Source organism: Phalacrocorax aristotelis, chromosome 9 (assembly GCF_949628215.1).
Source record: "Phalacrocorax aristotelis chromosome 9, bGulAri2.1, whole genome shotgun sequence".
Classification (NCBI taxonomy): domain Eukaryota; kingdom Metazoa; phylum Chordata; class Aves; order Suliformes; family Phalacrocoracidae; genus Phalacrocorax; species Phalacrocorax aristotelis.
In genome coordinates this window covers 28,394,074-28,420,952 of record NC_134284.1, presented here as the reverse complement: position 1 = coordinate 28,420,952, position 26,879 = coordinate 28,394,074, and the positions used below count along the sequence as shown (strand labels likewise).

The 26,879-nt window shown below is 43.4% G+C and overlaps 2 protein-coding genes across 4 annotated transcripts in view; both read right to left on the bottom strand.

Annotated features, from left to right (window-relative positions):
• Window positions 1-2,629: 2,629 nt before the first annotated feature.
• Window positions 2,630-11,516, bottom strand: SIVA1 (SIVA1 apoptosis inducing factor). 2 transcript variants are annotated; one of them, XM_075104066.1, is made up of 4 exons: window positions 11,331-11,516; window positions 10,950-11,135; window positions 9,682-9,838; window positions 2,630-3,360 (listed from the first exon to the last, which is right to left on the bottom strand). In XM_075104066.1, exons 1-4 carry the CDS (start codon window positions 11,446-11,448, stop codon window positions 3,351-3,353), a joined length of 471 nt encoding a protein of 156 aa, XP_074960167.1. In that variant the 5' UTR covers window positions 11,449-11,516; the 3' UTR covers window positions 2,630-3,350. The 2 variants fall into 2 exon arrangements, with proteins under 2 accessions (XP_074960167.1, XP_074960166.1); XM_075104065.1 differs by lacking the exon at window positions 2,630-3,360 and adding an exon at window positions 8,952-9,188 and having other exon boundaries at window positions 11,331-11,512.
• Window positions 11,517-22,872: 11,356 nt separating this feature from the next.
• Window positions 22,873-26,879, bottom strand: part of ADSS1 (adenylosuccinate synthase 1) — a 31,056-nt gene continuing 27,049 nt past the window's right edge. For both annotated transcript variants that reach the window (XM_075104063.1, XM_075104064.1), the window contains one exon: window positions 22,873-26,230. In XM_075104063.1, the coding sequence (XP_074960164.1) occupies window positions 26,178-26,230 (53 nt within the window). In that variant the 3' untranslated portion in view covers window positions 22,873-26,177. The remainder of the gene's footprint in view (window positions 26,231-26,879) is intronic.

Below are 26,879 nucleotides of genomic sequence, written 5' to 3'. Positions count from 1 at the left end.
ATTTCAGATGCAGCTCAAAGCTACAACCCGTGCATACTAAGCCATACTTGCACGCTGAAGCACAACCAAACACACAGCCAAATATCTGGCACTAAGGAAAAGATGAGAGAGCCTCGAATCACATCATTTTGCAGCAGATCACAAGCACCAGCAGCAATGAAGGGACAGCATCGTGAGCTTCAGCGCTCTCTTCGGCAGAGCAAGGAGAGCACTACGCTTCCACAGATGGACCTCCTCCTAGTGTTAAGGTGAACAGACGTGCACAAGCTCTTGCTTTATCTGTCAGTAGCGTCAGCACAGAGGGGACAAAGTCAGTAGAAGCCATAAGAAAAAAGGGTTCTAGCAGTGATCCTAAACACAAACACGTGGGTATGTGAAAGTGCATGGAGTAAACAGCGTGGAAGACTGTACCAGTGAAGAGGGAAAGTCCCTCTAACTTGGGTTACAATAACTTCTGGTTCTTGGTCTCGCTATGACCGTGCACTCCGATTTTGGATAGGCAAGGGAAAAAAAGATATTTTTTAGGACTTATAGATGCTTGTGTTGAGCCATGCTGGTATGAACTCACAGGAATGAAGCAGTTTTCTATAGACCTTCTTTACTCCACATGATGGCTGAGTAAGAAAGCTCTTGCATTCATGTGAAAATCTGACCCGTCTAAATACACAGGTCTCTCAAGCCAGCTCTGTAAGTAGCGATAGAGGTGCTACACCCAACTGAGACCAAGTTCTCTCATTTTCAGAGATGTGAGGACTTCCAGAACGACATGGAGTTAAACCACACAGCAGAATATGAAACAAGGTATGAAGGAAGCATTTGAGCTGGCGTTCTTTTTAACATTTTTGTGAGGAGACCATGAAAATTTGCCCATTGACTACGTATTTTCAGCCTTACATGTTACTATAATGCCTTACACTGGTCATAAAAAATGACTACAATCCCAGGTTTCTAAGCTTGTTTTTACTGGGTTTAAAAATATTTTAACATCTAGTACAGGGCAGTAAATAATCTTGCTATCATGGAAGGAGAAATCAGGACAATCAGATTACTCATTTAGCGAGGTATTACTCAGTGCAAGAAAGCGTGGGAGAACCAAGCTCCTAAAATGAAACTTGCTGGGACTGAGATACATAAAAGTGCATTAATTTTTGTAAGCAAGCTACTTGGTTGAAAATTTAATTATTTCTTTAGGCTCAGGAATCTATATTCGGCGAAGTGCTGCACTCTACAGCACAGCCCACCGAACCACTTACTTAGGATATGAGTAGGTTTCATCATATCAGTAGTTCTAGCAGAGTAAACAGGATGTAAGAGTGGACATACTCCAACCACATATCCTTTTACCAGTTCCTCACTTCTGACAGCTAGAAGTAATTGATGCTCAGAATAGAGGAAGAATGCAGCCAGTCTAAGAGTGCTGATGAGTTTCAACAGTACTGTAAATTCCTAACTGTATTCAAAAGCACCATATATGAATACAACGCCTTGGAATCCCAAGGAAAATCATAAAATGCTTGTGCTTCTGATAGACTCTGAAGGCCACCGACATGCCCTAGCTGTGAATTAGAAGATGCCAGGCTTCCTGCCTGTAAGTGCTGTAGGGTCTTCCGGACAGCTAAAGCCTGTGTGCAGCAGCAACACCTCTGGATCTCCTGCACAGGGGCACCCGCGCTGCCCCTGCTCTTGCTAACGCCACCCAACACGGCTTGCCTCTACCCTGGCAAGGACACACCGTGACTCGGGTGCAACGCACCCCCCGGGACGCCCAGGGCCTTTTCTGCACAGCTGTTTCCCAGTCAGCCAGCACCCAGCCTGGGCTACGGATGGCCTGACTGCCCCCGGGGCGGGACGTTGCACTTACAGTCACCGAACCCAGGAGGCTCCTGCCAGCCCACTGCTATGGCTTGCTGAGGCTCCTGTGCTGCCCCCCTTTGGGTACTGCCCACTGCCCCCAGCCCAGCATCATCCAGGGACTGGCTACGGGTCTGTTCTGTCCCGTCATCCAGGCTGCTAGCGAAGATACCCAACGGCATCCGTTCCAGTAACAACCCCTGAGGAATCATACCGGTAATCAGCTGCTGGTTGGGTTTGCCCTACCTGTTACAGCCCTTTTGTGTCTGACAGTGCAGCAAAGCTCCTGCCCACCCTGTGGCTTACCTGTCCAAACCCTACCTCTCCCACACAGCTCCTACAACAGTATTTGGGGGACTGTGTGAAAGCCTTGCTAAAGACAAGGTGAATTAAAGCCTTTTCTTTCATCTGGTGATGCTCAGTTAGCTCGGTCACACATAATCTGTCCTCGATAAATCCATGTTGACTGTTCCCAATGATGTTCTTGCCTTTCATGAGCCTCGATGTAGCGCTGGACACAGCTTTTTTGAGGATTCACACTATAATCTTCCCATGGACTGAGGTCAGGCTGACCAGCCCATAATTCCTCAAATTGTTCTCTTCAAGGCATACCATAACCCTCACCTTTTCTCAACCCTCAGGACCACCCTCCAGTTGCCACTGTCATTCAAAGGCGAGGGACAGTGGCTCTCCAGCGATGTTCGCCTGCTCACTCAGCACCCTCCGGTCCATTTCAAACTCCAGCTTGACAGTCCTGCTACTGCCACAGCAATCACCGTACTCTTTCATGTCTTTATGAGAACAACTTGTATGTGATACATTAATTTAATGTAACAACATGTGGAATGTGACACAAGGTGTTCAGGGTTTTTTGGTTTTTTTAAAGAAAAGAGTAATATAACTTACATATTGTCTAGCATAAAAATACCCTTGGTTATGATACTGATACCTTAAAATTCAAAGAAAAAAATAATGTGATCGATTTACATTTATGCACACAATTTACATTTTGCTTTTGTCCTTGTAGACAGCAAAATGGTCCATTTTGAATTTCAGGCTATATTTTACGAACAGTACAAAGTATTTTCAGATAAAAAAATTCTGTTTTGGAAGCATTTGGTTTGGACCTACACATTTATGAGGGGGATATTTTAAAAACGCCCCCGGCCCCAAACTAGCAGTCCTACTATAACAGTATCAACCAAGCCCTGAGGACTTGACAAGAAACTAAGAACTTGGGTAACAATCGACACAAAACTAACATAGTGATGCCACCCTGTGGCGATGACATGGAACGTCTACTGAATAGGCAGGGTGAACGGTCACGTTCTAACGTCTGGTCAGATTGAAGTGGATTTCCGCACACGGAGCTGCCAGCAGTTTTCAGAACTTCAGTGCAAGTTTAAGAGCATATGTATGTAGAACACGTCAAGATAGTACCTGGTGAAACTATGTTGATTTTGACATTGCTGTGCAGGTCAAGTGGACATCTGGCCCTCCTACCCACAACTGTATTTGCCAGGGAAAGAAACAGAAAAACATCTGTATCTTAGACAGTAAGTGACAACAGAACAAATGAGAAGGGGGTCATGATTTCAACTATTAAATCTGAGTAAAACAATGTAAGAAAATACAATTAAATAGATCCTAAAGTTTAGAGTAAATCCTACAACCTCAAAATGCTTAAGCAATAATAATGTAACATCTATCATTAGGTTTTCATGTAAATCACAACCATGAGAACTAAAAACTTGTAATAAAAATGTAAGCTTTATAACTTTATATAAGCTTTATATATCAGCTTTTGATTCCAGCTGATGCTTTTCCTTATGGGAAAAAAAAAAAAACAACAACAAAATAACAAAAGCCCAAAATACACAGAACTAGCAAATATCATTAAAACTTGTATTACAATGGTAGCAGTTCAAAAAGCAATCCACTGTAAAAGGTAGGATATTTCAATTTCTTTAGAAATCAAGTATCTGTACAAAAGAAAGAGATGGAAGAGTTATATATACAACTGTGATAGTCATTAAAATATAAAATATACAGCGCCTGATCACTTCCACTCTATTGCAATTTTATTCATGTAAAATTGAATGGAAGATTTAGAATAATTTTCTGCCGATTTTCTATCTGCAAGCAGTGTTGCTCTATGAATTACATAGCTCCTATTTATTTTTTAAAGTATTAACATTTTGTGAAGCCTCTTGGCTACTTTTAATAGGTTAACCAATTTGCTTCAATGCAAACAAAACACAACATTCAAAGCTTTGCTACCTTCCCTGTAAGATTGAGTAATGAGAAACCCTTAAGAGTGGAAGAAACAGCACGAGGAAACTCAGCATCAGGGTACACGTGCTCTTTCTTAGCCTTACCTGTCCTCGTGCAAAAGCCTGCTGGAAGAAAGATGCTCTCCTGAAAGAGCCTCCCACCAACCCTCTCATTTCACATTTGCAAAGCTGCGATACCCAATGTTTTGCAACACAGTTTGGCTCTAGAATCTCTGTGCTGCTGTAGCAGTTCGCTCTGCCCATTGGTAGAGTGCTTCTGATCGATGGCTTGAGGTTTTCCTCCCCATGCTTGGACAACCCCCCACATTTCTACAATAGCTTGGGATCTAAGCTTACTCTGACAATCGATGGTAGACCACTGCATAGAACAGGCGACAAGCTTGACATATACAGAATAAACTGGAGGTACACTGCCACACTCTACACTATCCGGAGTTTCCTCAAGCACTGAGGACTTCATGCCTAGGTAGTCAGCACTATTGGAATCTAGATGGAAGGTAAAGGCAGCAGAAATAGCTAATAGATGCATCATCTGCCATGATGAAACAATACCACAACCAAAAATTACAAGGGAGCAGTGTACCTAAGTTTGTACACACAAAGGTGAGAGTTTAATATTGGTTAAATTTTGCTAGGATTCAATTTTTTTAATCCAGTCTGATCTTGTCAAAACACAAAACCATCATGCAACTACTAATAGGGTCCTGCATGGTGAAAGAGAGAAGTATGTTTTATTTTAGACCGGCTATAAGGAAGAAATTTTTTACAGTGAGGGTGGTGAAGCGCTGGAACAGGTTGCCCAGAGAGGTGGTAGATGCCCCATCCCTGGAAACACCCAAGGCCAGGTTGGACGGGGCTCTGAGCAACCTGATCTAGTTGAATGTCCCTGCTCACTGCAGGGGGGTTGGACTAGATGGCTTCTAAAGGTCCCTTCCAACCCAAACTGTATTATTTGTGTACTGCTGACACTTGCTGTTGTCTAACTAATTCACCTAGAGGCCAGTTGGGCGTTTTCAAAAGAAACAGGCTTAACAAACGTGGGGCAAATATACTGTTTTCATTTCTACTTCTTGGTTGTGCCTCTTCAAAAAACATTCAGAAGATTTAAACCATTTACAGATTGCTGCCACGTCTTAGTATCCCACAGCCAATGGTAGCAAATATTGCACAGAAGCGAAGCATAAATGTCTTACTCGTGTTCATAAAGAAAAAAAAAGGACATCATCTTTCGCTTACACCTAAATAACTTGGGGGTTGTGCCCTGTCCTGAGATAAAATACAGCTATCACCTGCCCAGGAAGAAAAAAAACCACAATGGATTGGCTACAAGTCAGGGTCCAAATAGGTAGGACACTAAAACTAGGAGGGGAGGGGAAAGAAGGGAAAAGGCTTAGGTGCTGGCTGTGTTAAACAAAAGAGGTACCAGTCACACAATAGCACTGGTTAGATTTGTGTCCTGAGCTAAGATATTTTCTGGGTGTTTGTTTTTGTGTTCGGGGTTTTTTGTTAAGGTGTCTGGATCATCTGTGTACTGGCTCACTTTTCTCTTGGAAAGCAAACAGGCTTCTTGACCTGATCTACAGAACATACAGGAACTACTCACTGTGTGCACAGGACTAAGGTTTTTTGTGTAACCACCAAATCTGATCTACCCACCAAGAACTCAACAGTAATATGAGGGATGCATGTATGGATAAATGCTGTTGAAGGAGATAACTCAAATGTATTTGATCTTTTTACTGAAGTTCTTTGTAATATTGTGTGGTTTTGTTCTAATGCAGATTGTAGATACTGGACACTATTGAAGTCATTTACCACCTCAGATTGTCCCTAATGGAATATCTGGTATTTCTGAAACCATATATTTCTAGTGTTTACTCACATATTAGGCTTGAAAAAAATAGTTTTATCCTGATCAGATCAGCTGACTTCCTTTTAGACATAAAACTGTGCTCTTTGAGATGTATTTCACCTGTAATGATGTACAGGCCTCAGAAAAGTCTCTCATTCATCTGTAAAATCCTTACTGGAGGATATTTTCATCCATCAACATGCTGGCTCCTCAGAGGATCTCCTTCCCTCCAAACACCAGGCAAACTTTGATGTTTTGACACTTTGCACTGAATAGGAGGGGAAGAACAGATGATAACAGCAAATCATAGTATAAAAAAATTTTTTGCTCAATAATTAAACCAGACAATGTCTCTGGCTCTCCTATGCAGTCCTAGGAGCACCCCAAGTACAGCTCTACGACCAGTGGCAACAGACAAGGCCTTGTGAGTAGGAGTTACGTAGACAAAGAGAAAAATCTTTGGACCTCGCACCCAAAGATTCTTTCCTTCCCATAGGTTTTCTCTGTAAGCAATATAAAGATTTAAAAACAGTCCCCAGTCCTACCTCCCGTTGTTCATCTAGGAACTGCAGGACTAGAGCAGGAACCTTCCTCAATAATGAGATTTGAATCTTTTGGGAGATACAAGCCCAAGAGAAGCAGTTTTTCACACCTTCTGAAGCCAGAGAAGCAAATGAGCTGGTAACCACTAAAAAACCCCATTTCTTACATGTACGATGCACCACCCCAACGCAAGAGTTGACCTCACTGTTCAGTGCCTCTCCTGCCCTGCTCCTCCCAGCCTCTAACTGTTCTCTTCCAGCCCTCCTGCTTTTTTCTTCTCCCAGCTCTTCACTCTGCATTGGGTATCTGTCCTAACGAACAACCAGCTTCCAAGGGGCAGGCTGGAGGACAACAACTAGGAACTTTAAGCAATGAAATCCATGTCACCGTGTACAGAGGACAGCTTTCTATGAAATACAGCAGTGACTAAATGAGCCAAAAAAACATATCTATCAACTACTTTGAAACAGAAATCATTTGTAAACAGCATGTCTCATCTCTCTGGGAGCTCAGAATCAAAACTGTATTTTCAGTCTCTCACCCTCGGGAGAGAATGAGAAAAAGCAGATACATACTTAAAGGTTTCAGTCTGAAAAAATACGCTTGACTGAAAAACATTTTTGTTCACTGCTTAGAGCTTCAAATGAAACAAAGCCAAGCTTTAAAATTCTTTCCTAAAACTAACATTTAAATGCAATAACCCACAGGTTGTTCCCATTCACAAAACTCAGCTTTGTGTTTTAAGACGATTACCACAGGAGCGACATTTTTGTCTGCCTTACAATACCTGACAGCTGGGAACTGTACCAGAGATCTGCCATCACCCTGACTTAATCTATTACAGTTTTGAAAAGATAGATAATACTGTGGAACCACCGCACACTCTGACTAATACTTTCACTAACAGCTCACCTGACTGACATAGACTTTGTTTGTTTGTTTTGGGGGTTGGGGACAAGATATATTTTACAGATGCTCAAAATCAAGACTGAAGTAAGAACTCGTAAACTCTCCCATTTTAACCAGCTACAAAGCCTGCAGAACAGGGAGACAAACGAGAGTCATCAGCCAGGCTATGCCAGCACACAGATGGTTGACCTAGTAGTGAAGTGACACCCACCCCCACCCCCGGATACCCTAACAGGCACAAATGCTTTTAAAGTGTCTCTGCATAGCTACACAAGGTATTGCACTGGGGCTAGAAAGAACGCCATGTTGCACCTCATTGTGGACAATATGCCCAAAGCCATGCAATGTGCAGGTGCTAGTCAGCAACAGCATCACCGCACCCTTTGCTAAAGCATTCACCGTTCTGTTTGGTTAGCTGCAGTATTCTGAAATGTAAAAATACCCAGTGTGCTTTCAACAGCATGTCAGATAAAGATGTCCCCACAAGAGAAGTCTCTCAACTTGCATTGCAAGGGCCTTTCAATTTCTTCAAATAGAAATGGCTAGAGGAGAGGGGGAAGAGGTGAAATAAAATAAAATAAAATAAAAAGCCATTACTTTGCACAAAACATACTAATCACAGTTGAGAAGCCTGGGAAGCATGAGTTGCAGACTTTACTTCAGGAATTCAGGGCAGATCATTTGGGAAAAAGAGCATTAGCTATGAGTGCCATGAGAATTTCTTTTTTCTCTCAAATCTGTTCCATTTTTCCTACAGTCCGAAATCAACCACTAAAGTCATAATTTTTCTGAAGTAAAGACCACTGTAGTTTTGTCTTACATATGGTTGGTTTGCAAGATGAAAAGTCTGGTGTTTGTATTTGCTAAGCAAACTGGTCTCTGCAGTGATATGAAAGGAAAACGAGGAATGAACTAGTTTATGGAGATGCACACTTGAGCACTGGCCATTCTTCAGACCTCATCATCAGCTATTTTTCAGTGGGTATTCAGGACGATATGAAGTGTAGATGATCAACTTACACAAACCAGCCACTTTCCAAGGACAGTACAGAGAAATTAGTCTTTGACACTTAACTACTGAGAAAAGCTTTTTTGCTCCAGGCCTGGTGTACCATTGTTCTTTCTATCAAAGTTACCATGGAAAGAACAATTAAAAGCATTCAAGCTGTCAGTAAGCATAAGATGTTTCTGACACTTTAAAAAATTTAACCAGAAATCAGCAAATTCTCTATTTTGAAAAGTCTTCAGGTCTGGCTGATTTTTCTGTTAGCTCGCAAAGAAAATGTTTTGTGACCAGAATAGATCCACCTGAAAGCACACAAGGAGCAACGGATTTCTATTCTGATCCCAGAAAAATGTGCCCTAACGTGAGCAACAAGTGGAGAGACACTGAACGTACTGAATTCTGTATCATAAGAAACACCAGGTAAGAGCACAAACTGGCTCCTTCCAGACAGGCATATCACAACTAGGGAAAAGGAGAAAGTTGACTCAAAATAATCTAGAAATCCTCAAAATATAAGTTTATTTATCTACAGTATTAAAAAGTACAATATAAAGATATAAAACATAGAAATTTGATAATTAATTCACATACTAAAAGGATTAATTGACCAGCTGTAAGGAGAAGACTTCATGAAATTTGCGGACATCTTAGCTATAAAGGCTATTTCATCAAGTTTCAGACTTGAAATATTGAACAACCATTGCAGAGAATTGGCTCTCCCACATCACCACAACTAGGGAAAAAAAAAAAAGAAAACCAGAAGAAACAAAATCAGTGCGTCTACTGTTTCTGGAACATAACAAAGCATGCCAACCTATTCAATTATCAGCTGTAACCACAGGACTCCCACACAACACACTCAGTATTTCTTTATATCACAGAACTGTTAACAATGGTAGCAAAAACTTCAGATTACTCCTTGAGAGCGTATTCATTTATCACTGGCCAGCATACTATATTGCTGGTGGGAAAGCAAGAGAAATCTTTGCCTCCTAGAACACTTAAATGAGAAGCTAAACTAGATTTGCACTAAGACTGATTAGACTACTTCACGTAGGCATTTTATTTTCCATGTTTTGGATGGCATTACTGCTGCTAAAGCAACCTGAGAGGAGTTCAAGTCCTTTACATGGATGAGCTAGACATCTGTTGGGTCTTCATACACTACAGCCAATTTTCAGGGCGTATATAATTAAAATAAGCTTAAAATTTCAAGAGGCACTTACTCAACCGTGGAGCACAAAGAGCAGGTAACTGCATTACAGCAGCTGCAGAGCCTGCTGCAGTTCTGGCAGACAAACTTGTCGCACTGTGTACACACTTCCTTGACATCAGCGGTTCTTATGCACGATGAACAGGCTTTGGAAACTCCCACGGGTGGAACTGCTAGGAAAAGATGCAGTTAGGAAGAGGTGCACTTCGCAGCAAAACAGAGGAAGCAGCTGGAGGCTGCGAGAACCATGGGGCGCGGTGTCTCCGCTCAGCATTCCCGCTGCGGGTGGCAGCACCCGGCTGAGCACACCTGCAGGCACCGGCACTGGGCCCGCTGCTTAGGACTATGTTGGTTCTTTTTCTGCTCAACGGCAGGGCCACTGAGAGATTCTCTAGTGGGTCATAGGTACAACAGTTTGTAAATCCATCAGAGAAGCTCAACGCTTCCTTAAAAAAAGAAAACAGAATCATAGAAATTATAGAATCATTAAGGATGGAAAAGACCTCTAGGATGAGTCCAACCACCAACCCAACACCCCCAGACCTCCTCAACCATGCCCTGAAGTGCCACATCTACATGTTTTTTTAACACCTCTGGGGTGGTCAGTCCACCACCTCTCTGGGCAGCCTGTTCCAGTGCCTGACCACTCTTGCAGTAAAGAATTTTTTCCTAATATCCAATCTAAACCTCCCCTGATGCAGCTTGAGGCCACTTCCTCTCGTCCTATCACTTGTTACTTAGAAGTGACCAACACCCACCTTGCTACAACCTCCTGTCAGGTAGTTGTAGAGAGCGATAAGGTCTCCCCTCAGCCTTGGCTTCTCCAGGCTAAACAACCCCAGCTCCCTCAGCTGCTTCTCATAAGACTTGTGTTCCAGACCCTTCACCAGCTTCACTACCCTTCTCTGGACACGCTCCGGCACCTCCATGTCCTTCTTGTAGTGAGGGGCCCAAACCTGAACACAGCATTCGAGATGCGGCCTCACCAGTGCCGAGTTCAGGGGCACGATCACCTCCCTGCTCCTGCTGGCCATGCTATTCCTGAGACAAGCCAAGATGCTGTTGGCCTTCTCGGCCACCTGGACACACTGCTGGCTCATGCTCAGCCGGCTGTCAACCAGCACCCCCAGGTCCTTCTCTGGCAGGCAATGAAAATAAAGAAAATAAAGAACAACTGCGGGGACGCACACACACACACCCCCCCAGGTGTGCAGGGGAGCCCAGGGCACGGGGCGCAGCACCCGCAGCCCACCCCACGCAGGCCCGCCCCGGCCCGCTCACCCTTCTCCGTGGCGTCGGGCCGCCTCCGCAGCCTCCCGTCGTGGCCGATGAGCAGCTGCCCGCTCCAGCGGCGCCCGGCGCTGCCCTCGGGGGCCTCCCCGCCCGCCTCTGGCGAGCGGCTGGCGGCGAGGCCGGCGCCCTCCATGCACGCCTGGGCGCCCCTGAAGAGCAGCCGCCGGGTCCTTTCTGCCGGCGGGAGAGGAAGGAGAGGAGAGTTAATGGCGGGTTCCCCAGCTCGCCTCGCCTCGGCCCGGCCCGGGGAGAGCCGGGCGCTGCCCCGCCGGAGCAGCCGCCGTGAGGCAGAGGCGGCTGAGGGAGGCCTGCGGTGCAGGGCCCGGCGAGCCGGCGCTTCCCTCCCCTCCGCCCGCCCCCACGCCTCACCGAAGACCTCCCGGCGGTACTCCTCGCCCCGCACGCCGCGGCTCAGCTCCCGCAGCCCCACGCGTGTTTTCAGCTGGAGCGGGGCTGCCTCCCCGAAGGGGCAGGAGCGCTTCGGCATGGCGGGCCCGGCCAGGCCAGGCACCGCCTCCACCGGGCGGCCTCTCCCGGCGGAGCGGTCGGGGGCGGCCGCGCCTCAGGCCCGGCCCCGGCCGAACCTCCCCTCCCCTCCCCTCCCCTCCGCGGCCTGAGGTACTTCCGAGCGGGACCGCTCGGGTCTTGGCGCGGGGAAACGATCGCTTGGTCCGCAGGACGGTCTCGCTTCCCCCCGGCCCTGCCGCCCCCCCTCACGCCTCCGTGAGTCCTTGGCGAAAAGGACCCGGCACGGCAAAACAAAACAAGGCTTTAAAACTCGGGTTTGTCAATAAACCCTCTTTCTCCCTGTTAGCGCCTTCGTTCTCATCTTCCTTCCTGCAAGTACTGCGGGTTACATTTGTGTTCTGGCTCAGGTAGTTCCACCTGAAATGTAAACCGCCTGCCAAGGTTGTAGCTGTCTAAATGCTGTAGAACCAACAAAAATGTGCACAAGTGCAAGAATTTTCTTGCTTTGAAACCAACAAGGAGGCTGGCGAACCACGGTCTGGCCAAGGGCGCTCCTCGGCACCTGCGGCCAACAGGAGCAGATTCGCCATTCGTGGGGCTCCATGGGGTTTCAGGGACTGATCCTCCATTTTGGTTAATCACAGAATCACAGAATCATTAAGGCTGGAAAAGACCGTTAGGATCATCAAGTCCAACCACCAACCCAACACCACCATGTCCCCTAAACCATGCCCTGAAGTGCCACATCTACATGTCTTTTGAATACCCCCAGGGTTGGTCACCCCACCACCACTCTGGGCAGCCTGTTCCAGTGCCTGACCACTCTTGCAGTAAAGACATTTTTCCTAATATCCAGTCTAAACCTCCCCTGACACAGCTTGAAGCTGTTTCCTCTTGTCCTATTGCTGGTAACTTGGGAGAAGAGACCAACACCCACCTCACTGCAACCTCCTTTCAGGTAGTTGTAGAGAGCGATGAGGTCTCCCCTCAGCCTCTGCTTCTCCAGACTAAGAGCTCCCTGCGACTTTCTGCTGTTGTTGTGTGACTGGGAATTACTATAACTTATAGGTAAACCCTCTAGAGCAATCTTGGTATCATTTAATGGTTTAAAAGTGTCAAGTTCAATGCCAAGTAGCAGTCAGTCTGGTTACTATGTACATTTTGAAAATACAGTTTTCCTCAGGTCAAACAAGACCCTTAAAACTAATGCTGGTGTTCCCGGCACAGTGTCCTTTGAACAACCTAAACAGCCACGACAGCTGTATTTCTTCCAGAGAGGTTTCTGAATTCAAACCTTCACCTATGTGCGCTAGGATTCTAGGCAAAATCACAGCCAAGTATAAGAGTGATTTTTCCATCAGTGAACACCAAAACCATGCTTACACTGAACTGCTATTAGGGCTGGTACAACAACACTGATATCATACAGGCTAGTGTGAACTTTTTTTTTCCTGTGGAGCTAATCAGCCCAGTCCCTGGAGTGGAAACTATGGTTCCACAATAATTCACAAAAATCCCTTCCGAGCTGGAAAGTCTGACTCCTGCCACATTTTCTTTAGCTGTGAAGATTTCTATTTTGGCTTCTTCTGCATGTACTTGCAAATTCATGCTTAAAGATGTTCAGCATAGAAATTTACACTGCACATTGAAAACTCATGGTCTTTTCTTTCTCTCTAAGGAAATTTCTTTGTAAATATTAATTAGATATACGCTCTGATGTCCCTGAAGCTCTCTGGGGAATACGGGTGAAACAGATTGTAATCCCAGTCAGATGGAGCCCTGTCAGGACAGAGGGCAGCAGATCGCATGTGTTTCATTAACAGAGCATAAGGTAAGTGCGAAAGGAACTGTCTGAAAACTGGATGAACACAAAGAAAAAAGTTAAAAGCGTTGTTCTGCTTGTGAAGAAGGAGTGCTCTGAAATGCTGATCTCAGAATAAGAAGTAGATTTGAAAGCAAGCAGCATGTCCTGCAGCAGTGCTGCTGATGCTGTCACAAAAGGGTAAATTTAAGGGCACTTTCCCTGAGGGCTGATCACGTTTGGCGGGTGCCACCGCCACCCCACCGCAGGGCAGATGCAGAAATCGTCTGTTGCAGCTGCCTGAGTCAGCCTCAGGTGGTGACATCTCTTAATTGCTTGCAAGCCTCAACCTTAACAACATGTTACTGATCAGCTCTTGCCTGACTGTAAGCTTTAAAGGCAAAATAACTCTGTCTGGTCTGTACCAACGTACCTTTGCATCCTGCAGGGAGGAATCAGTTCACCTGCCATTCTGTTGACTGGTTACCCAACAGAATGATTCTGAGTGTTTTATTGGTGTCGTAGCAGTAAGCCTTGAGGAAGATCCACTGTAGATTTGGAAGTAGAAGGCTGAGATCTGATCTGGCAAAGCTAGCTGGAGTTGAGCATTCACAAAAATGAATGCTGACAATCTCCCAGGTTAGTTAATGAGACTGTTTGTTATGTTACACCGCTTCCAAATATGAAAAAACCCAGCCCAAGCAAATCCCAAACCGTTAATGGTAATTGTGAAATATGATGATTTTGGCTTACCCCTGAAAATGTGTTTGGGGAAAAAAAGCATAGAATAAAAATGACAGTCATTTTCTTGCTGCTTTGCTTCTCCTGTGGCTGTGTGAATATTACAGACAAATTGCCTGGCTGATAGCTTTGTCACTTACAAAACAAAGAAGAATTATGTTTCATTTTTTCTTCCAATGCTTTGCATTTCCAGTAAGCACTTTTAAAGAGCAAAATGGACTGGATTATGCTTGCTCTAAGGCCATCTTTCCTAGTATTCTACTCCTGGTGCTTCAAGAAACTCAGGGCAGACACAGAAGGACTCTGGACATAGCTGACCTTCACTGCATCTAGCAGTTTAGAGGTCAGAAATCTTCTGAGGCAAAATTTCCGTCTGGATCTTAATGTTTAATAGTTGTCAGTAGGCACACTCTTCATTAATGTGTCCGGTCCCCTTCTCAAAACTGGTAACATTTAATTTCTTATTTTATCTAGCAGGGTCTATAACTTAGCAATATATTATTTGAAAAAAAAAATCCTTTGTCTGGTTTGTTTTCAATTTGCCACCTGTTAATTTCCTTGGGTGTCTCCTATGTCCGGTGTTATAAAAAACTAATGCATTCCCTATTGACTGTCTGAATAACAGCCACGACTACAAAGATGCCTGCCATGTCATCCTCCTTCAGCTTTTATTCAAGCCAAAATATTTTGTCATGTTGAAGGACTGCTTTGCAGTGTGTCCCAATCCACGTCACCTGTGCTACATCCCGGTGCGCAGCACAGACACTGCTGCTCTGGAAAGGGACCGGGGTGCATGGGAAGGGAGGGAGGGAGCCCCGGGTGCCCCAAGAGCTCAGGGCAGCGGGGGCAAGGTGGCCCAGTGCACCCGGCATACCTCAGCCACAGGGTACGGACCGCATTGCATGTCCTCTGCCGTACCTCTCGTAGCCTCAAACACCCTTCCTGAAGCTGGGCGGCCAGTGCGCCAGCTGCAGGCACGCGATACATCTGGACAGCAGAAATTTAATGAACATTTCTTCTTGGTTCCTTCCCCAATAATTCCTAACATCTGATTTGTCATTTTGATTACTACTGAAGTACCAAACTGTGCTTTTAGGGAACTATTAATAAATGGCTCGCAGCATCACTCCCCCGAGTGCCAATCTCTGCATTCAGAACCCATCACTCTACAGATATAACTGAGGTTATTTTTCCCCCACGTGTGTTAGTGCGCACGTACTGACACTGCCAACTTACTACCTGTTTGGTATAGTGAGAACCTGAGAGATACGCAGCTGTAGCTCTTCCCAGTTGGCTTTTAGACTTGACTTTTAACAAGAATGCAGCAGACAGTGACAACTCAATGCTCATCTCCCTTCCTCGGAGTACTTATAAGTACATTGAATTGCCAGAAGCTTCCTCAGATTTACAGACACTCAGACCTCGGGATCATACTGAGCCCGTTGTAAAACTTGGCATCAAATTCCTTTTGCACTGAGAAAAAATTAATTAAATATATCACATTCAGACCTGAACTACAACAGACTTTGCCTACAAGATGTGTAGATTTAGACTTAAAATACTCCAGTCAGTAAGCAATGACAGATTTTAAGACTTTTGTTTCTGATCCCTCTGTAAGACAGTCACGACAAATGTTTGCCTGTCAGCCAATGCTTCCAACCACTCCAAAATATAATTGGAAATAAGCAGGTAGACAGAAATAAAACCACAGACAGAAATAAAAACCACAGACAGTGTAAATCGCAGATATTGCAGATTGAGACTGGATGCTTTCTGAAAAGGAAAAGAACTTACAAAGCTGGAAAAGAGCAAACTGATGAAAAAATCTGCCTTCTGTTTTAGGCTGGGTCAGACAAAATATCCACGATGGCTGATCTGGCTTTGTGAATCTAATTATTTATCAGTTTTGCTTCTTCCTGCCTACGTCTTGTTTTGCAAGCAACCTTTATCCATTTACTGTAACAAACGTCCCGTGGCAGGTAAATAGCAATCCAGAAGACTCTATTAGCTTTTAAACTGTTCCAAATACGTACTACAAGGTCTACAAAAACCTGCTAATAGTAGGTTCCCAAAAGCATTAGAGGACCATAAAAATATGTCATCCTTCTCTTTAAAATCAGGAGTTTCCTTAACGATTCTTCTCAGTTCGTACTGATACAGAAAGAGTGTATGTTGGCCAACTCGCTGGTTCTTTTTGAATATCTTAATGTAAGACGGTGAGAGCAATGTTCTGGAAGTTCTTTTGAGTGGAATGTATGTCAGAGTAGCTGACGCAGTTGCCTGCATGCAGGCTGTGTTACATCGCCGGGGCGTCAGGATGCGCACACATCCTCTGTTGGGACTGAAGTAAAGCACAGCGCCCACACACTCAGTCCCACCGAACTCTTCTTTCTGTGCCCTGCAATGTGGATTCAAAGATAAAAAATACCTCCTTGAATGAACCTGTTTTTACTAGAATGGCTCGGGGCCTTTCCCTTTCTTCAGTACCCTTTTCATATGGTGTGGTAGCAAGTCAGCCTTAACAGACAGCATGCTTACAACTCAGGTCAAAGGGCTACACCCAGCTCAGACATTATCTGTTCCCAAGTGCATGTCATTTTACTATGACTCGTTAGCAACAGAGTTCATGCCCTCATCTTGTTGAGTGGGTTCGTGCATCAAAAAACGTTTGATAAGCCAGTGATGTGCAGGATTAAAGGCTGGCTCTTGAAGTATGCTGCTGTTAAGCCAAGGTCCTGCCGTCTTGGAACAGCAGCCAGTACTCACTCTTAAATTAGCATGGGGTGGTTGAATTTCATAGCGTGTTACTATCCTGCCAGCTCTGCGAGTCACCGGTTCTGCTCAGTAGATCAAAACACTCGAAGGCCCCACTTGCAGCAGAGGGCACTCTCAAGACTGTAAACTGTTACTGCTCTTGCAAAGATGTTACTGCTCTGCTGAGTGCGGTGTGCAGGGGTTACAAAGGGGCTGCTTTCTCCAGGGTCTTTTTTAATAGTTGTTGTTCCTGGCCTTTCCAGTTGTGTGCCTTCATTTCTGCTGCACAGAGTTTCCTTTTATTTTGCCTTTCTAGATTATTTTAATCTACCAAGAAAAAAGAAAACTGAGCTCTGACAGTGATAACTGCCATTACTGGCCTAACGTGGTGCCACAGTGTTCTGATTTCTCCCTCTGCAGGCGACAATGTTTTTCATTTAATACTAGGTGGTTGTCCTAAGACTTCTTTAAATCTGTGTCCAAATGGTGCTGTTCTGTTATTCTGTATGGATTTACCTGGGAGAGGCCACAGGCGCTTCTGCCCTTCACCAGCCCCACGCAGCACAAAACGCCCTCTCCCTCACATGGCATGGCAAGGGCTAGGAAAAAACTCTCTCCTTCCATATCACAGCTGCATCCAGCCCTGGTCTTGTTATTTTGTCGTGGAAGTGAGTGCTTGCTTCAAGACAGCTTTTATATTGTGCCTTACATGCTTGCCTTTATCCACTCCCTGAAGCAGCCGGAATAACCCAGGGTCCATCCATTCAGCTTGGAAGGGCTGTGTCAGCACATGCTGGCAAAGAACCTGGCTCTTGGCCCTCACCATGTCTAACAAGCGATTCCCCAGCAGCAGCCCACAAAGTGTGTTTATTTTAATATGTGTGGCTGCATTGTCAATCCTGCATAGAGAACATCTCTGTCCAGAAAACAGAAGCTGCACAGAGCCAAAGCGAGTCTCTGAACATTGCCAGGATAACGTGCCACAGCTACAGGGACCATCACTAGGGCTAATGTGGAAATTTTCTTAGTACAGCCTTTTCAGCTGAAATCTGTTTACACTGGGAAGTCTTGAAGGCACTCATTCCACCTCTTTGCTCTCTGCTGAGCAGTTCCCATGAGTGATGTGATATAAGCTATAAAAGTGATGTTCAGACCTAGGCCTACCATCCAGGGTGCCAATTAAGAGAATGAGACTTTTTTGTGCTGCTGGCATGTTTCCCCTGGATGGAAATAATGAATACATTTTGTGTAGGGCTCAGACTTCCATAGGTACCAGATTTGGTATGTTAAATATGTGGTCTGGTGCAAATCATTCTCTAATAGACAAAATGCCTTACCCCATTTGTAATTCCTTAACTAGCTAATATCTTTTATTTCTTCCACTTGACCTCTTCTTTGTGTATATTAGCGTGCATTATGATTTATTCTATATATTATGCTCAGTACATCCCTGACATGTATAGGCACTAATTTTTTTTTTTTTCTTTCTTTTCTGCATGGGAATTTCAGAGAAGATATTGATGTGTCACAATCATATCTTCTTTTCTTCTGTTGTGTCTTTCCTGTCTTCAATATTTGGAGATCTCCAGACTGATGGAGAAGGTGTTCAATATTGCCTCTGTTTCTGATACTGATTCTTTATCACTACCTAAACTCAAGGAAGAACTACCTGTATATGCAAATATATCACCACAGAAATTGGTGCAAATATAAATCTGTAATACTGGCATTGAATAATTGACTGAATAATGGGACAGAGTAGCCTGACATTCCTCCTCGCTCTTCAGAACTGACAGCCCTCCAGTGTTCGTCCCAGGCCGCTTTTGGTTGAGTTCAGCACCCAGCACGCGAGCTTGCTGCTGTTTTATTCCAACTTCAGTTCTTCTGGCAAAGTTGGAGATGTTTCTTTGCCCAGCCCCTTTTTTTTCCAGTACCCAATATAGGCAAGTAGAGATCACTGAAGGTATATTCTTACTTTTTCTGCAGAGTGTATATATTTAATATCAGTAGACCAAATCTTCAGGAAATGGGTTTGATGTCTTAGTCACCTTTTCCAGTAATCTTCTTAAGAAGCTATAGATAGAAACTTAATGCTGTTTCAGAAAAGCAAGGCAAACCTTTTGTGAACTTACTCAGTAAATATCTTCAAACTGCGTTTTATCTCACACAGATATGATTACGGCCCCGTTGGTACAGATATAAACTGCATTCCTGAATTCTGAAAGAATAGGTCTATGCAATTGCAAGGAAGAAAGGAATGCTTCTAATAATATTTGAAGTTGAGAGACGTATTGTATTATCTAAGAACTGAAAATTTAGTATTTTTAAAGAAGGCAGTGAAAAAAATGATGCTGACAAACAGAAGGTTAATAGTCTAGACTCGGTAGTTTGCAAGACTTCAGCAATGCTTTAAAGGAAAGGATCTCTAAAAACATGGAAGTAAATGCAAAATGGGCTTACAAACCCAGATGACCCCCGAGTGACCTATCTTTCTTGGATAATAGCTGATTTTATGAACAAAGGAAACGCAGTGGCTATAACCTATTTAGACTTCATTAAGCATTTGATATAGAAACATACAGGGAATAATTACTTATTACTTAGGGATTAGTATAAAATGGAAGAACTAGGTAAGGAGAGAGGGAATGGCTGATGTTCAACAGCTGTGTCTACATCAGCAATCAGTGCAGCCCTACAGGAATAAGTATGCAAAGTGGCTGGCGTTCAGACCCAATACCCACACTGCAGGTGGAGGGTTGCTTCTGACCAGCTTGTGTCTGGTCCCCTGGACTGAACTCTGATTAGCATCTGGAGCATAGAGGGGGCACTGCTGGAGAGCAACTCTTGTTGGGTTTCATCCGAAAGGAACCCAAATTTCACACTGACACTACTCCATAGTGCAAACCAAAGCATGGAACAGTGATAACAGTGATTGCAGCACAGGATGAAGCCACCACAAGGACATAGCCTCGATGGCTGAAACAACTGAAGCTGAAGAAAATTGGAGTACAAAATGCAAAGTTCAAAATTTGAACTGTATTGCCTATTTTTGATGCTATAGAATGCTAACTAAGCAGTAAAGTTGTAGCTGTAGTACTGATGTACATGTAACTCTGCACTGGGACCGCAGCTAGTCTTAATTTGTAGTAAGGCAGATTCCTGAAACAGGAGTGTCACATCATCACCCCAATTCTCCTTTTTTTCTTTACCCATTTACTAAGGACACAAAACGTGCCATTACGATGGATGCCAGTGGATATTTATCCTGCACCAGTGGTACTACTCACCAGCATGAGTAATGGGAAATATGTTCCCTCCATCTTCTGGCCATTATCCCCCTGGTACAGCCCAGTAGGCTGTTTGCTTTATTCAAGATGTAAGTGCATCGTTGGCTCATATTCACCCTGGCATCTGCGGCAGACCTCAGGTCCTTTTTAGCAGAGCTGCTCCTCAGCCAGGTGCTTCCCAGTCTGTGCTGAGATGTGGGGAACCCTGCGCTTCTTCCCAAGCTTCATGACCTTTCTGTTGCCCAGTCCTCAAGCTTATCAATGCCTTTGCTGTTTGTTGTCAGCCGCTCCTGAATTCAGAACTCATCAAAGGGCACGTTTCCATTCATGGCAGAACGCTGCGCTATTTTAAGAATCGCAGTGGAAATGTAACTCTAAATACAACAGGTTTGTAACTAGGAGTTTCCTCTTCAGAAGCAAAGAACACCATGAAACGCCTTTTTATGATAGTGACTGGTAATACACTATTTACCAAGTTTGTCTTTTTGCCAGGCTCACCAAAGGTTGGCTCCAGCAGCCCTTGCACAGGAGCATCTCCATTTACAGGCCCGCCGGGCTCCCACAAACCTCAGAGGCAAACACCGTTTCCACACATTTGAAGAATTAGGCCCAGTTAGCATTAAAAGTTTTGTCTGATGAAGGGGAAGACGAAGATGCATGCTCACCTCTGCTGTAAGGGCACCTACTGTGCTCCATGGTCCCTAAGAAGCGTGTCTCCAGCGCTTCTGCCCAGGGTATTTTAAGGATTTCAGCAATAACCCAAACTGTCTGAAGTGCTCCGCCACTTATCGAGCACTGTAAAGGTATCTCCTGAAACCTGACACTGTTGTCTGAGGCACTATTTACAGCCTGTAGAGTAAACTCTGGTGTAGGTACTCAACTTCTAAAAGGCAATGCCTGTCAAAGGAAGGGTACGTTATCTCGAGACTGCAAAAACATTCAAATGTGAGTGTTATTTTACAAAGACATTTCTTTGCCAAAGACATTTTTGTAGACAGTGTTAAAATTTGTACTGTTTCCAACCACTGAAAAATGCAGCTGCTGGCCAAAATTTTCTACATTAAAAGAAGCTATAAAAGGTGTGTGCTTACAGAAAACCTTCTTTCCTGTCTTTTTGTTTGTTTGTTTTGCTTTGTTTTTTCTTATAGGCAGCCTCATAGGGCTGCTGGGCAAATATTTAATGCACAGTCTCTACTCCAGAAATGTACAGATATTAATAACACATGAAGGTATTTTAGAACAACTAATTTCCTGTAAGTATATTTGAGATTAAAAGGCAAAAACCTTAAAATACTTATTTCGACTCGACTTCTTTAATGCCTCACTCTATGGCTGACATCTACATGGATAATTCTTTACTTTAAATTTGAGCAGTATGTAAGGGTTCAACCAGCCCTATCCGAGAGTAGAGGTGTTCCTTACCAAAGCTCCTCTGTGACGGACCTGTGATTTGGGAAGGAAAGAATGCGTTTTTCTTACCTCCCTGAAGCACCACCAGTCCGCACACACCGTGATCCCCATGCAGTACCGCGTCGGCCGAGCAGGCTCCACGCCTCGGGCACCGTTTTCATTGGCAACACAGATCTAATAAAGGCATGAAATCAGCACTAACAAACCCACTAAAATTAGTAGCCAACGAATGCACAGGCTACTCCCTTGATACAGCGCTTGTACCACAAACAGGGACTTCTAAAGATAAGCTGGTTGGAGCTGGATTTTCTCTCTTGCCTGATGCCTAGTGATGGCAGCTCATCCTTTTTGCAAAGAACCAGCACTTGAAACCAGCTCTCCGATGGACCTGAAACGTTACTGCAGAGGAAGCTGGGCCACTTCCATGAGGAACAGGGAGCAGGCTAGAGCTTGACCCCATGTAAAGTATTACTAGAAGAGGGTAGGGTCATCCATTAAAGGCAGCTTTCCAGGGGCAGGATAGTCATATTGTTCCCATTTTTACCTGGCAGGGAGGGAGGAAACAAAATCGACAGTCCTAAGACTCAGCTCTCCAGCTGACAAACAGATGGACCAGTAAAAAGGTGTTTTCGCAGTGGGTAATTTCAGCAAAGAAAGACTCCCTTAGTTTTGAGTTTTGTTTTTTTTATTTGCCTTGGGCAGTGCCGGTGTCACGTGGAGTTAGATGAAACTGCTTCAGATGCTTCAGCTACCAAAGACCATTCTATGTGAATTTATATATTTATAACTGATGCAAAGGAAATGGGAGACACATGAGATAATTAGCAGAGCCGTTCTCACACAGCTCTCAGACATTGCCCTGAACTGTGTACTAACCCGCTGCCGTTCACTGGACAGGTGACTCACCAGCTCTTCCAGACTTCTGAAACAGGTGAGTAAATGAGTGAGATCTAAAAAGGCTTCTGAAAGCCCTAGCAGTACTGTCTGAAGCCCTCCAACATTTTAGAGATGATAATTATGTGACCTGGGCCAATATCTACCTTCCTCTCCCAGCCCAGTGCCGTTGATAAGGAGCTATATGGAGTTCACGTCAGTTGCTCTGCGCGAGCTGGTACGGCAAGAACATTTTTGCATCAATTAGGAAATGGGTTTTTTATTTCGTAAAATCATTGCTCACTCAGGTGAGCTAACTAAAGATGACTAACCACGGATCCCTGGTGGTACAGGTGGATCCCTGCTCAGTCTGTAAATGGGAAGGTGTGACAAAGTTTATAGAATATGTAAAAAAAAAGGCCAGGCACTGAGAATCTGTAGATTGAAAGAAAATACCCATTCATTCAGTAACGCTGCTAGTTATTCTTTAAAATCCATGAAATATTAAGCCAGGTTTTTGTATGAAGTATATTGTGTTAAAAACAAAAAAGGAGACAGAAATATACACCGAACACTGTTACTTTAAATTGGTTTTAATGTGTCTTTCAGGACAAAATAAACAGGTGTGGATCCAAAATTCATCTGAAAAAAGTCTGCATAAAGTGTAAGTATAGTTTGCACATTACTATGGAAACGCTTAATTCTCTTTCCTTTATAAAGTGTATTATGCCAGAACTGTAAGACCATATAGAGCCAAATTAAAAATTACAAAAGCTTCAAAATCCTATACGGCATGTGTGAGGAAGCACGCACCTGACTATGAAGGCCATATGGGAAGGGTAAGTGTGAGAAAATATGTCGAATACATTAATGTGCATGAGTGAATCAGTAATTGCTACTTTTAAAATAGGATGATCTTTACACAAATTATGCCATTTTAGTAGATGTTTACCCTTATTCTTCCATCCAGATATCTAACAGGATGATGCATCAACCAGCTTTAGTCATTATTATTGCATTTGTCTGGGGAGAAAGAAGAAATTAAATTCATCACAGTGATTGTTATTAAAATGGAATTCCAAACAATACAAAATAATACACAAGGGAAACAGCCAAAATGAAAGCAAATTTACATTAAAATGTTCTTATTAAGCATTGTGTCACTCAGTATATTAAAGAGCTTTTTGATAAAAGCCTGAACTTATTCACATTTAACTCAGTGACAACACATAGGAAACTCAATAGGAGCAGAACTTGCATTTAAAAATCCCCGCTATGAAATGAAATGAAATGAAATGCATGATATTATTTTTACAGTAACAGAGTAAGTCACGGGATAATTGCCTGTAATTGCATGCCCACTGACAACATCACTGGGTTTTTGATGAATCCTTGAATGCAAAGACGGGCAACGTGGATGCAACGGAGATTTAATGGAAAAATTACTTAATGGAAAATAAAAAGGTGAACAAGAGAAAGTAATCCTGGGAAAATGAAACCATAAACCCTAACTTTTTCAAAATGCCAAATACTTAATTTAGAGTTGATCATTTAATCCAGTTGTTCAGCACACCGAGTGGCTCGTTATCATTGTGGACTTTGCCTGTAAATCAACCAAAGCTTAAAACATAGCAGCAACCTCCTAACAAATGCACTGATGAAGATGAGGCCAAGAAAAGGAGCGGGCCCAGCTCACTCAGCAGGCAAATGGTGCGAGGTTAAGCCATGTAAAAACAAAACTTAATTACTGTATCTCCAAGCATCTTTATGCCTAAGTGACCTCATAGAAATGAGGCACATTTCACAGTGCTTGTAATAATTAGCACTTACCAAGCACCTTTCAGAAGTGCTTTGCAAACATTAAATAAGGTCAGAAATCTCGTTGCTCTCTCATTAGAACACCCATAAATTTGATGGGGAGAGCTTCCTCATCAATGTCAGAGCAAGGACTGCAGGCCTCAACCCACCCACCTCCCAAAAACAGTTCAAGAGAGGCAAGGCAGTATTCCTAATTGCCATTTTACAGATTGCAACAGTAGCAAGGAGGTTAAATGACTTGCCAAACATTGACAACGGAGTTGTAGCTGAATCAAGGATTCATGGCTTTGTGCTGTTTTTGTTTTGGTTTTTTTTTAAGGAGATAAAAAGTATTTGATTGTGGCATAAAGCCACTGTGATGAACAGAGGTACGAAGAGACTGCGCTGCAGCCGGAGGGTGTAAGAATTCTGCCCTACAAGCAGCAATCCTTAAACAGTCAAATTTAGTGCTTGCTATGTGCTTGTACCAGTACTTCTGTAATTGCTTCTTGACACAAATGGGTTTGAACATTAACTGTTATTTAATATCGAGCAAGAAAAGACAAAGGGGATGAGTATGACACAAGTGCTCCAGATAGGTTTCTTTTTCCCCATCTCTGACGCAAAGAATGTCATTGTTTTGTATCCTTGGGGTTATCATCTCAGAAAAGGGATATTTTCACACACTACATAATGGCATTACTGGGGTTGTGATGCCATTTCCACAGCCCCCGGGAATGATACAAAAATATTGCTATAGTTCTCCAACACATATACAGAAATGGGACATTTACTGGGGAAATTCTGTGGCTAGGGAATAACTCCATTTCTAGTGTATTCTTCTTCCTCTACAAGAGGTAGGCTTTTTTTTTGAGAGCTCTTGAAGTACAGCCATTATAAATTAGAAGATCCGCAAAGAAATCCAAGTGTATTCTTGAAGATTCTGGGGCCTCTCCACGGCTTCTACATGTCCCAACCCTGGCTGCCACATGTCACCCCCTCCTATAAATAGGCATTACATTTTGCTGAGGAAGGTCAAAAAGTGTGAGGGGTGTAAATACTGCAGCAGTCATCATTAAGTCATGCATTGATTTATTCTTGGAAACCTAGGAGCTGTGGAAGTGAGTATGCCTTACAGAGCTGCAAGCCCCAAGTTCCTCAACAGATAACTACAGTAAAACTTTGGAAAATACGATCACCGCCTTAGCAGGAAGAAACGTCTCAGGTTCACTGAGAAAACCCAGCGCGCCGTCGCGGCTCCGCTCTCCCCGTGTGTTTTGTACCCTGAGGAATCTCTTCCTTCCACCTCCGCTCACTCCCTTCCTACTGCATAAGTGGAAGACTGCACATCTGACAGGCTCCACAGGGATTGTCTGTTAGTACAGAGGATACTTGAAAGAATTACTAGACAGGTCAACTTTCTCCATTTTGGCCCCTCCAAAGATGTTATCTCGGTTACTAGAATAGGCTCTGTCGTAAAAATACTTTAGCTGCTCTCCATTCATTTTAGTGGGCTATTAAAAAATAATTATCTAAAAATTATAGATACTTGTGTTTGCTTTGCTTTGTGCAGTCAAAAACACCTACCTAATGTCATTGTATTTTAGAAACTGAAAATCTGTATAATCCAAGCAATTTAAGTACAGGGTATCTGTCTTATTACTGCCAACCCAGATACACAGACATTTTAACATTTGAAGTTGAAGAACAAATCCGAGCTTCAAAATTCTAAAGTTACCCAGTAACTACTGGAAAAGGCTTAATACTGGTTTCAGCAAGAAGAAATAACTCTGTATGGATGTAAAATACTTCCAAATAGTAACATGGCTCAAATTTTAAAAAATAATTTTTCCTTATTTTATTAAGAATACTTTTTTCATTTATTTGTTTTATGATGGCCACCAAGGAGATTTTACTGAGACCTTAAGGATAAATAAAATGTTACAATACAGATTATATGTTTTGTTTCTATTCAATTCCTAGAAGAACATGTTGGTTTTAAATAGCATCTCCGTTTAAAGTGGAAGCAATAAGGAACAGATGAACGCTAAATTGTGCTTCTCATCACTGAAGTTCTTCATTTGTTTAGAATAGCTGGATCATCGACTCTCTTGATTTTCCAACTCCGACCCATTTAACTAGGGAGGAAAACACATCTATTAGAACAATTACTGAGAGAAAATATCGTAATCAATGAACTGGAATAATTTTCACCTTTCATCACGCTTCACTACAAACCGGCCAACTTTGTGTTGAAACACAATGCTAGGAAGTTTTTTTATCAAAAATCCCTTTGCTTCTGCTGCATTACCAGACTAGATGTGCAATACACTGAAGTTTGAAAGCATGAAATAATTATACCATAAGCAGAAAGCATTGCAGATGTTAGGCCTAACAGAAGGTCAAGCATGTTTGTTGCAGGTTTAACTGTCATTGTCTCGAGTGATAGGATGTTTAGCTAAATCCCTGCAGAGAGGAAGCGAGAGCTCTGCCAGACTGTGAAATTCTCTTGATGTGGACCAGGAGACAGTAACACACACATGCTCTAATACTGTTAAGCGTAAGGCTGCAATTAAAAACATTATCCAGTGTGAGCAGCCACCCCAAATACCATACTATAATTGTTCCACTACAGTTTTTACTGCCCATGGATACCACAGAACTGACTGCAGGTAGGTCTTCTTAAGGCATCCTGCCTTCACACTGAGAACCACAGAAATAAAGTAAGGGGAGTTTTATTTACATATCCCATCACCCACACCTGCGTCCACGACCACACACGAGCCA

Bases quoted from the DNA above. Each gene is read 5' to 3' on its own strand.
- SIVA1 (XM_075104065.1), bottom strand. From the start codon at position 11,448: ATGCCGAAGCGCTCCTGCCCCTTCGGGGAGGCAGCCCCGCTCCAGCTG. The intron at 9,839-10,949 runs GTGAGCGGGCCG...TTTTCCTAGCAG, and splicing joins GCCCGACGCCACGGAGAAGG to TTCCACCCGTGGGAGTTTCC. The intron at 9,189-9,681 runs GTAAGTGCCTCT...TTTTTTCCCTAG, and splicing joins TCTTTGTGCTCCACGGTTGA to TTGTGGTGATGTGGGAGAGC.